Below are 11,777 nucleotides of genomic sequence, written 5' to 3'. Positions count from 1 at the left end.
GAAATGCCTTCGAAGGCGCTAGCACAAACGATCCATCAGATTTCTTATTTCTTATATGAGCAAGTAAATCTCCCGTCCGAAGATCTTCCAAATTTATATTCGGGAAACATGTTGATCCCATCTATATCTACGGAAAAATAATATTTTTGACGTAAAAAGTATTTTTTTTTTCATGAATCAGGTTAGGTTGGAGATCAATTTGACCAATTTGATGAATGAGATAGTTTCATATGAGTTTTTGTAAATTTAAAATGGTTCATGAGTACATGTAATTAAAGATAAATTATTAATCGCTCGAATGAGCTAAATGCATCATAATTATTGATTAATATTTTTTAGGGCTGTTTTGATTTGTAACCATGGTCAACATTATTTTTTTTAAAATAGCCTCATGTAATATATTTGTTCACTACATGAGGAGGTAAATGACGAAGTCTATTTCTCCAAATATTTCCCCAAATATCAATTCGATCAATTTATTGATTGATAATTAATAATCAATTGGATAATTTTGGGTTCAATGATGCTTCCATGATTCGGTGTCGTATCATCGTACCCTTTTATACCTGTGCTCCATCGGCTGAGCCAAACTTTTCCATTTTCTGTACAACCTAGTGCGTCGACAAAAACAATGGCCGCTTCATTGGCTCGCCAAGCCGCGAACCTCGCCAAGCTCTCATCTTCCTCCCCGTCGGTGGCGGCGTCTCGATCTGCCTCTTTAGTTCACCGCCGCGGTCTCGCTGGCGCCGCCGGTATTTATTTTAACCTCACATTTCAGATCAGTCTATTCATTAGCTATGTCGATATGTTTCATGTTTTTTTTTATGTATCGTTTTCACCCCTTTTGATTTTCGTTATTTGCCTTTTTCTTTGTGCTGAATGTCTGCCTATCGAATTTGCAGAACACCATGGGCCACCAAAGGTTGATTTCTGGAAAGAACCAATGAATCCGGGAAACTGGAAGGAAGAGCATGTGAGTTATTTCTATAAACTTTTTAGATATTTGGAGTTTATGAAATATATCAACTATTTTGGAGGTTTTGTTTTGTTTCATATTTTTTGTTGGATTTTGTTGATTCATTCTATTTATAAAGATTTCTATTTTTATTCTTTTTATTTATCAAATGTCATGGTTGATCATATAATTCTCAAGTTTGACTGCATAAGTTAAGATATATAATGAGGATTTTAGCATTTAGGAGCAATGTTTTGGCTATTTTTGGCAATATCCTTGTTGAATATGGTGTCTTTCAAGTATGACTTTTGTGTGTTATATTCAACACAAAATATCCACGACTTGCATGCGGTTACTGGCCAGAACTACAAGATGATAGGTTGAGCTCAAGTGTTGGAATGGTTACCGATTACAAAAGGGAAAGGTGAGTGGTAACCGGACAGCCGGTGCCTTCGGTATAAGACCAGAAAGGCAGTTATTGAAGCTATAAGACTAAGAGTCACCTCATGCAGATAGAATCGAGAAACACCTGAGATTAGAGAGATCCAAGAAAGTGCAAGAAATGGAGATAGAGTCGGAGAGATCGAGGGAAAAGTCTCGATTGTAACTCTTTCACTGTGATAGACTTGTACTTGTGAAAAATTTCTCTTGAATCATTCAACAAAGGTGGTGGTTGTTCCTCCCATGGATGTAGGCCGATCAAATGTCTGAACAACATAAATTACTGTTGTTGTTCTTATTGTTCATGTATTCATTGTGTTCTTTATCTCTGCTCTGCACACAAAACTACAAACGATCAACACTGAGAATTCCTTGCACTAAAGTTATCGTGTGAAGGAAACATCCAGGTTTACATAGGAACATCTTTGATATCATATTTTCACAAGGGAATTGAAGTTGCAAAGTCCAGATTCATATATTGTACGTCCTGGACGTTGTCGCAGTTCTTGGAAGAAGATTAATTTCTAGCAAGTGGCACCGTCCGTGGGAATCGAATTCTCGATCAAGAAGATATGGGTTCAATGAAGTTCGACATTGAGAAGTTTTCTGGAAAACTGATTTTGGTCTTTGGAGGATTAAAATGAGGGCAATTCTTGTACAACAAGGATTTGCAGAGGCTTTGAAAAGGAAGGAGGAGATGTCCTGTACCCTCTCTGATAAAGGGAAAAAATGGTATCATGGATAGGGCACTAAGTGCAATAATTCTACGCCTCGGTGATAAAGCACTACGTGAAGTTTCAAGGGAGAAGACTGCTGCGGCAATGCGGCTTAAACTTGAAAAATTGTACATGACGAAGTCTGTGGCCAATCGCCTATACTTGAAACAAAGATTGTACTCCTTCAAGATTGGTGAAGACAAAAGCCTTTCGGACCAAATAGATGAATTTATCAAGATCTTGGATGATCTGGAATATATTGAGATCAAATTGGAGGATGAAGACAAGACATTAATTCTCTGAATGCCCGGCCAAGATCATATGAAAATTTCAAAGATGCAATGATTTATGGCATGGAACAAAGTGTATCTCTAGAAGAAGTTCAGTTTGCAATACAATCAAAGGAGTTGCAAAAGAAACTCCAGAGAAAAAATGAACAACAAAGTGAAGGCTTGTACATCCGAGGTAGAAGTCAGAACTGAGAAAAAGAATCCAAAAAAGTTAAGAAAGATTGATCAGGATCCAAGAGCCAAGGAAAATATAAATGCTTCCACTGTCACAAAGAGGGACATAGTAAAAGAAACTGCCCAGATAGGAAGAAGCCCTTAGAAAAACCAAAGGAAAATGATGAAGCGTCCATAGTTGTCAAAGGCTTAAGGCAAGAGGCGCCACCAGGCAAGGACAATGATCCCAGGTGCAGCGATTCACTAAAGCGAGTCCAAGCGCTCGCCTAGACTAGTTTTGGAAGTTCACTCATTTTTTAATTACTTGTTTAAAACAAAAATCCTAAACCCAAACCCTAGTAATCCAACGCTCCAATGCGGGAACCAGAAAAACTTAAGAACGAGGTGAGGGCATCGACATCTAAAGCAACCAAAAAAATACCGATTTCACATTTTTTGGATGAAGAGGAAGAAGAAATTGATTTTGATCAAGAAAATTATGAAGATCAAGAAGAATACAAGTCTGAAAGTTCTGGGGACTGATGATTCGATGGAAAGAAATGAACTTAATTTGGATAATTGTAGAAATTTTAATCATGTTACTAAATATTATGAACTTATTAATTATTTTTTGTTTTGAGTGATATTGTGACTTAATTATTTTATATTTTAATATATGTATTCTAACACAAAATGTTTTTTTTTGAATTTGAAAAATGCCATTTGCTTCTGTAAGGCACGCACTTCGCCTTGTGCCTAAGGCTCCATGTCTCTTGTGCGCCTCGATGTGCCTTGCGTCCTTGACAACTATGGAAGCATCAATGGTTTCTGATGGTCATGATTCTGCTGAAGTACTAGCTGTTGCAGACTTTGCATCAAGCAACGAATGGATCTTGGACTTTGGGTGCTCTTTTCACACGTGCCCTACAAAGTCATGGTTTGAGACACTGACACAATCTAATGACGGACTGGTTCTTCTAGGGAATAACAAGGCCTGTCATGCATTGTTAGACTAAGGCTTCACTATGGTATTTGCAGGATAATTCAACATGTTAGATTTGTCCCATAACTTGAGAGAAACTTAATATCTCTAGGAACACTTGATTCAAATGGATATAGTTTCAAATAAGATCAGTGGCTACTTAAATCCACAAAGGCTCTTTAATCATCATGAAAGGGGTTAAAATAAACATTCTATATGTTCTACACCGCAGAACTGTGATTGGTGGATCTGCTATGGTTCAGTATTCAGCAACCAAGACACTCCTATGTTCATTTGAGACTAGGACATGTAAAACTTCTTGAATTAGAAAAACAAAACTTGCTGTGTGGTGATAAAGATTCAAGCCAGTGTGAGTACTATATTTGGGGAAGACTCAGAGAGTAAAGTTTGGCCAAGCCAAACACACAACATGCGAGCCTTTTGAGTATGTATATTCAGATCTGTGGGGACCTTCAAAGACCCCTACTCATGGAGGAGGAAGGTATTTTCTGTCAATTGTTGTGATTACTCAAGAAGGGTTTGGATTTATATTCTCAAGTCAAAGGATGAGGCACAGAACTGTCAGTGTAACTCCTGAACAAAATGGGCTGGCAGAAAGAATGAGCCGCACTGCGTTAGAAAGGGTGGTGCATGATACTTAATGCTGGACTACCAAAGACATTCTGGGGAGAAGCTGCAGTCACAATCAGTCACTTAACAAACAGATGCCCTTTTAGTGCCATTGAATTCAAAACCCCTATGGAATTATAGAGTTGTAGACCGGCATATTATTCAATGTTAAGAGTATTTGGGTGTCTAGATTTTGCTTATGTTAAACATGACAAGCTTGAAGCCATGGCAAGGAGGTGTATATTTGTTGGATATCCAGGAGTCAAAGGATATGAAGTATGGAATTTATAGTCCATTGGGCCAAGGTGTTTCAACATAAGGGATATTACATTTGATGAAACAAAAAGGGATATGCCTCGAAACAAAGCAGTTTGACACAACAAAGTGGAGGTGGAGCTCCAAAATGAATCTATGCCTCAAGAAACAAATGAAGAAAATGAGGATCAGGGAAGGACTGATCAGGAACAACTCAACCTGGTGAAAGAAGGCAGATCAGACCTCCTTTAAGATTTGTTCAAGAAGATTTAATGTCTTTTGTGTGCTCATGGCAGCAAAACATGTGGAGCAAAACTAGCCATCATCCTTTAAGGAAACAATCAAAGAAAAAATAAGGACAGATGAATCAATGCCATGAGAGAAGAGTTAAACTCACTACAGAAGAATAACACTTGGGAGTTAGTGCAAAGACCAAAAGGACAAAGAGTTGTTGGCTGCAAGTGGATTTTAAAACTGAAAGAGGGATTACCTTGATCGAGTAAAGTGCAATACAAAGCAAGGTTAGTTGCCAAAGGGTATACTAAAGTTGAAGGGATAGATTCAATGAGATTTACTCTCCTGTAGTAAAGCACTTCTCAATAAGACTTGCTCAATAAGACTTATCCTTGCACTTGTAGCACAACAAGACCTAGAGCTAGAGCAACTTGATGTTAAGACCGCTTTCCTGCATTGTGAGTTGGAGAAAACAATCTATATGGACCATCAGAAGGGTTCTTAGCTCTAGGTGCTAGGTCAAAAGTATGTCTTCTAAGAAAATCATTGTATGGCTTGAAACAAAGCCCCAGGCTGTGGAATAAACGATTTCATGAGTTTATGGTGAAGATAAAATTCGTGAGAACTGAGAAGTAGTTTTGATAGCTGTGTGTACATGAGAGAAGAAAGGGGCAGGCATAGGACATTTCTTCTTCTCTATGTAGATGACATATTGATTGGAAGTAAGGAGAAAGAGGCAATAGTACAAACTCTGAAGAAAACAACTGAGTTCTGAGTTTGAAATGAGGGATTTAGGTGAGGCAGAAAGAATTCTTGGTATGTATATCAAGATGAACAGAGGTCTGAAAACTTTTTTTTTGAGCCGAGAGTTATATATCAAGAAGGCGCTCAAAAAGTTCAATATGCATCAATCCAAGATTGTGTCCACTCCACTTGGACAACACATTAAACTATCATCAGAACAATCACCAGTAAGTGATGAAGAGAAACAGGAGATGATAATAGTTTCATATGCCAGTGGTGTGGAGAGTGTAATGTATGAGATGGTGTGTAAATGTCCTGGCTTTGCTCATGCTATAAGTTTAGTGTCTAAATTCATGGCAAATCCAGGGAGGGCAAATTGGGAAGCCTTGAAGTGGATTATGAGGTACTTGAATGTGACATCAGGCTTGGGCTTATTGTTTGGAAGCCAAGGGGAAACAAATTAACCTGTGGTTGGATATGTGAACTCAGATTATGCTGGACCTTGATACAAGGAAGTCACTGACAAGATCTGTGTTTACAATCTATGGAACAACACTTAGTTAGTTGTAAAGTCTACACTTCGATCAGTTGTTGCACTGTCAACTACTGAAGCTGAATACATAGCAGTGACTGAGGCTGTAAAAGAATCCATACGGTTATAAAAGGGAATAGTGACAGAGTTAGGTCTGAAACATGAACATTTGGTGGTCTTTTGTGATAACCAAAGTGTAATTCATTTATCTAAACACCAAGTGTTTCATGAAAGATCGAAGCACATTGATGTGAAACTGTACTTTGTGAGAGATATAATTTGAAAAGGAGAAATTAAGCTGGAAAAGGTTGACACAAAAGACAATTCCACAGACATGTTAACTAAGGCATTGCCTCATGTTAAGTTCAAGCATTGTTTGAACTTGATAAGGGGAGTGGAAGAAAAATAGCTCCGGGTGGAAAGAAGGAACAACCAAACTTAAAGACAAGGTAGAGATTGTTGATTGTGGTGTGGTGTCTTTTAAGTTTTACTTTTGTGCGTTATATTCAACACACGATAACAACGACTTGCATGCGGTTACTGGCCAGAACTACAAGCTGATAGGTTGAGCTCAAGTGTTGGAATGGTTACCGCTTACAAAAGGGAAAGTCGAGTGGTAACTGGAACAGCCGGTGCCTTTGGTATAAGAAGAGCAGAAAGGCCGTTACAGAAGATATGAGAGTAAGAGTCACCACATGCAGATAGAATCGAGAAACACCTGATATTAGAGAGATCCAAGAAATTGCAAGGAACATAGAAGAGTCGGAGAGATCGAGGGAAAAAGTCTCTATTGTAACTTTTTCGCTCTGATAGACTTGTACTTGTGAAAAATTTCTCTTGAATCTTTCAACAAAGGTGGTGGTTTTTCCTCCCATGGATGTAGTCCGATCAAACGGCTGAACAGCGTAAATTACTGTTGTTCTTATTGTTCATTCATTCACTGTGTTCTTTATCTCTGCTCTGCACACAAAACTACAAACAATCAACACTGAGATTCGATGAACTAAAGTTATCGTGTGAAGGAAACATCCAGTTTTACATAGGAACATCTTGGAAGTTATCATAATTTCACAAGGGAATTGAGTTGCAAAGTCCAGGTTCATATATTGTACGTCCTGGACGTTGTTGCAGTTCTTGGAAGAAGATTAATTTCTAACTATCCTTATTGAACAACTGGGCGTTTGTGGTTCGAAGATATTCTTCCCTTGAATTGAAACTTGAAAGGATAACATGGTTTTCCCTCTTGCTGCTACCTTGTGCATTGGGAACAGTCTTGACTAATCATCAAGTAGCACGGAGCAGCAAGGAGGCAGGATGAGAGAAAAACTATTTACGCTATGCCCCAATCACATGCCCTTAATATTTTTCCTATTGTGCCATTACCGGTAAACAAACTACTAAAAAAATATAAAATCGAAAGCCTAAGCTGGCAACTTGAAAAATTATTTTATGCCGTTGGTGTGCATGACATAGTGCAACCTATATGGTTCTCAGTTTGCAACACATGGTAGTGCCCTTTAACATATAAGGAAAACTGCTGAATGATTGACCTATTGCATCACAACTATATTCATCTGTTGTACCTGATATTTTTCCATGTAGCCCATGTTTTGGGTTGGATAAATTTTTTTTAATGGTCCCGAACTCTTTAAAATGCGTGCAGAAAGGTTGGTTATTCTTCATTGGATCCTCCAGATCCTACCCAAAAATAGTGTTTCTTGTACGGATGCACCAGAAATAGTGATGGAACTTTCACCAGAACAACATTAATGAGCTAATCTTATTGCACAAATTTGGTTCATGTAAAACCCTTTAGCCAGCTCACTGTCCAGTTGTCAAATGCTCAAAATGCCATTTAAGCTTAAAGTATTTCTAACACTTGAAGAAAGTCTGAGCATTTATGGGTCTTAATTCATTCGGATCTCTCCCCATTGATTGGATAATTTACAGTCACTAAGGATGGTTGCCAATTTCTTGAGCCACCTAAAAGAACTGGGCTGGGGCCCTCAACTTTAATGAGCCAACTTTGGCACACTAAAAGAACTGGGCTGGGGTTGTCACAATGGAGTATTCGGTTATAACTTTCCGCATTGGTTAAAAATACCAACTCTGGCTAGGGGAGTGGATGGTTTCATTTTCAAAGAGCATAGTTTTGGAATCAATCCGGTTATCAAGAATCATGTCAGTTTTCTTTCTCACATTAAGTGAATTTATAAATTTATGATCATAAATACAATCCGACTATGGTAGGTTGAACATGGCAATTACTTGAATAGAATCTAAGATGAGTGCACCAGAAAAGGTGGCGATACATTTGGAGGAAAGGAGTAAGAAAACTCGAGAGGTTGCTATTTAGAGTAATTTGGGGAGACCTCTTTAGCTACTGTGACTGAACCTGTAGCAATCATGGAGTTTATGGGAAGCGCGATCGATACTTTTGTTCTGATTAGATATGACATGCTACTCACATAAATAATTTGCCTAGCTTTGAGGGTGTCATCCTATATGTTGGTTGTCGAAGGGTGGGCGTAATTTTTATGTCGGCCATACTCCACCAAGCAATTGGGTGCAAATTGTTCTCATATTTGCATGGATCCAACTTTGGGCTCTTTGATTCTCAAAACCCCCTCTAGTGAAGAATTTGAATATTTCTATACAAGGCTACTGTAGATGTTATGTAAAAGCTTTTGCATGAACTATGCCATATGGGCATTAAATATCTAGGGAATTAATAGTTGTATCTCACATATTTCTTCAATAAGTAGTAATCATTGTGTGCTCACATGGCTGTGCATTTATTTTTCTCTCTCGCTTTTGATCAAGACTATGGAATTGTTGAATTCAAAGGTCGTGTTATGAATAAAGAAGAATTTCTCATTTTGCAATTGTATATGTTTAACCAATTTTGTGCAACTGAACTCCCATAATACTGCAAAGTATCTTCGTTCCCACATGCATCAGTTGTAGTGGAAGTGTATTTGCTTTCGCACAGTGCGATCTTGAAAATTTCTAGCTTTCTTTTGTTTCCACTTCTTATTCCAATCCTTATCTTCTTATCTGGTCATCGTACAATGTCAATAGTTTTAAATTGGTATTACCATATACATTTGATGGGTTTCAGTTACGGCTTTACAGATTGTGATAGTATCTTTATCCGGATGGGGTTTGGTTATCTTCGGAGGATACAAGTTTTTCAGTGGAGGCAAGAAGGAAGAGGTACTTGTCTTGTCTTTTAGAATATGCAAGTTTCTGCTCTATGGACTTAATATGAATAATGTTGAAATGCTTATATATATATCTACACGGAAAAATAGTTGAAGAGAGAGTCAAAAAGAGATGGTGAGAGATTTTAGGGTACGCACTTGACAGCAAGTACTGTTGTTTGTTGAGCTTGGAAATCTAATGCTAGTTCTTAGACTTAGCGGTATGCCATAAGATGCTAATAAGTTGGATTACAAGCACAATTTGATGTGAAGAATCTGTTGATTTCACATATTTATTTAATTCAAAGTTTGACTCGAGTTTTAAAATAATTATAGTCCCCATCCCATGAATTAAATTGCACGTAATAATATTTTATTATACGACACATTCACGTTTATGGTTGAGTTCCATAATCTTTATGAAAAAAATAGGCTGTTATATCATATTATATCAACCTGCTGGGAGTGATTTGGGATTTTTTTTTTTTTTTCAGAAAATTGTGGAAGCAGCACATTAAGCTGGAATTAGCACACATTGAAGTGGATTTAGTTTAATAATATAACCTACTATTCGTCGTTTTGTATGGATTTCAATACATGTTCACCTGATTTCGGTTTCTTTTTTTTCTTTTTTTTTTTTTTGCTTTTATCTATTTTTGTAATAATAGAGCCAAAACTTTGTGAACAAAATGCTCTTTATCGTAAAATCGAGTGATGCAAAAGAGAAATTGTACTGGAAACTCAACCAAATTTGATATTACCAAGTTATACTTTAAAAAATTACAATTAATTATTTGCATAATTTTCATAAAGTTGAACCTTTTTTGTAATTGTCATTGTAAAAAGATATTATGTTACTAATTAAATCATCTTTAAGTTATATCATCATATCTATCAAAATATCTTAATAGATTATTTTTAAAATATTTTATTTCATATAACTTATAAGCTTATTTACAAGCTTCAAACATGAACTTGCGGTGAAACCAAATTTTAGCCGTTTCATGTCGAAATTATTGTGTCTTGAGCTTTGCTTCTTCAACCAATTATCTAAAACATTTAAAAATATTTTTTTTACAAAGAGAACGATATAGCTTCATGTGGTATTAGTAACAGAAACTATTTTTAAACATACGCTGTATAAAATCATACAAGTAGTTCACTGTCTAATCAAAAATTGCATAAAAAATAATTTTCAATTTTAGGTCTATAACAAATTCAGAATTCAAGTATTTTAATTTTCATAAATTTGATATGTGCATTTATTTATTAACATATGAGAAAGAAACTGACGAGCCAAGAAAATCCAAAAGAGAGCCCAAGAGGAACCCAAAATACTTGAATTAAAGAAAGAAGATCACGAGATGTCTTGTGTATAAGTCAACATAGCATTTGTTTAATCTACTTTGAACAAGTCTTGTTATTTTTGTTGCTAGACGTTAGTGGCCTTATTTTTATAATTCGGTTGTTATTTCTTTTTTCGATTCAAGCTCTTCTGAAATGAGCACGAAAAGAGAAGGTCTTTAAATAAACAAATTTCATCATTTGAGGTTTAATTCACGTAGAATTATATTTTAGCATCATCATCTTTTCTTTGGTTGAGACCAATTATTGGTACCAGAGATATGTTCATATGGCACTAATTAAGAGATGATCGACTAGTTAGAGTCAGGGGTTGGAGGGCTCCAAGACAGCTTAAGTAAAATGGAGATCGATATTGCAATCAACCCTTCGCCTGATGGAGGATTCTAGCTGTCCAGAAAATAACTGAGGCACTGCTCTCCAACCGGGACAAATCCAACAACTTCAACAATCGAAATATTCATTCTTACGCCAACAAAGAAGAATCAAATAATAACTTGGAGTTGGCTAAATTGTAGTTTCCACGATTTTCCGGAGATGATCCTTTGGAACGGTCTACGAAGTTGGAGCAGAATAATCAAGCTAGTGTAGAAACACAAAAAGTGGCATTAGCCTCCTCTTCACCATGAAGGCGAGTCCAATCAATGGTGGCAATGGTTACAGAAGAGTTAAAATTAATTTGAATATAAGTTTTGTTGAACCAAAACTTAACTGATTTAACTTAACTAAATTATGAATTTTATCTCAACTGAACTAATTGGCTGAAAGATCACCAAGCTAATCAAAAGCTGATCAATTACGCTTATATAAGATGAGACGAAAAAACCTCGAACTAACTAACTGTTAGGATCGATTAATATGGGTAAAGTGTTTAGAAGGTGGAGTTGAATAAATACTTTGGCATTTTGAAATCTTTTCAGGTATTAATAAGTTCTTTAAGGAATTGATTCTGAAAATCTTGTATCTATATCGATCAATTAACTAATAATAGAGCAGAATTAAACTGAAAAATAGATTGAATATTTTGTCTAAGGTACTATGATAACTGAATGAACAATAGATTTAAAACACACGAATTTTTAGGGAGGTTCAGTGACTTCAAATGCTCCCTACGTCACCCTTTCTATCACAAGGATATATTTTTCACTAAAAGACTTTGATAGATTACAACAAACTGTAATAATCCACTTCAGTTGGACTTATACAATGTCAACTGAAACTCTTAGTTTCCCACAATTGTCAGTGGATAACTGGATAATTCTAATAAGTAGCCCGAATGC

The 11,777-nt window shown here is 36.4% G+C and overlaps 1 protein-coding gene across 1 annotated transcript; it reads left to right on the top strand.

Moving 5' to 3' along the window:
- The first annotated feature begins 518 nt into the window (after positions 1–518).
- Positions 519–9,895, top strand: LOC140813814 (uncharacterized). Its single transcript, XM_073172564.1, has 4 exons — positions 519–752; positions 903–973; positions 9,068–9,148; positions 9,630–9,895. Exons 1-4 carry the CDS (start codon positions 632–634, stop codon positions 9,651–9,653), a joined length of 297 nt encoding a protein of 98 aa, XP_073028665.1. The 5' UTR covers positions 519–631; the 3' UTR covers positions 9,654–9,895.
- Positions 9,896–11,777: the final 1,882 nt, after the last annotated feature.

This window comes from Primulina eburnea, chromosome 15 (assembly GCF_022965805.1).
Source record: "Primulina eburnea isolate SZY01 chromosome 15, ASM2296580v1, whole genome shotgun sequence".
In the NCBI taxonomy this organism is placed as follows: Eukaryota; Viridiplantae; Streptophyta; class Magnoliopsida; order Lamiales; family Gesneriaceae; genus Primulina; species Primulina eburnea.
Note: the sequence above shows the minus strand (reverse complement) of the source record. Positions and strands in the feature narration are given on the sequence as shown.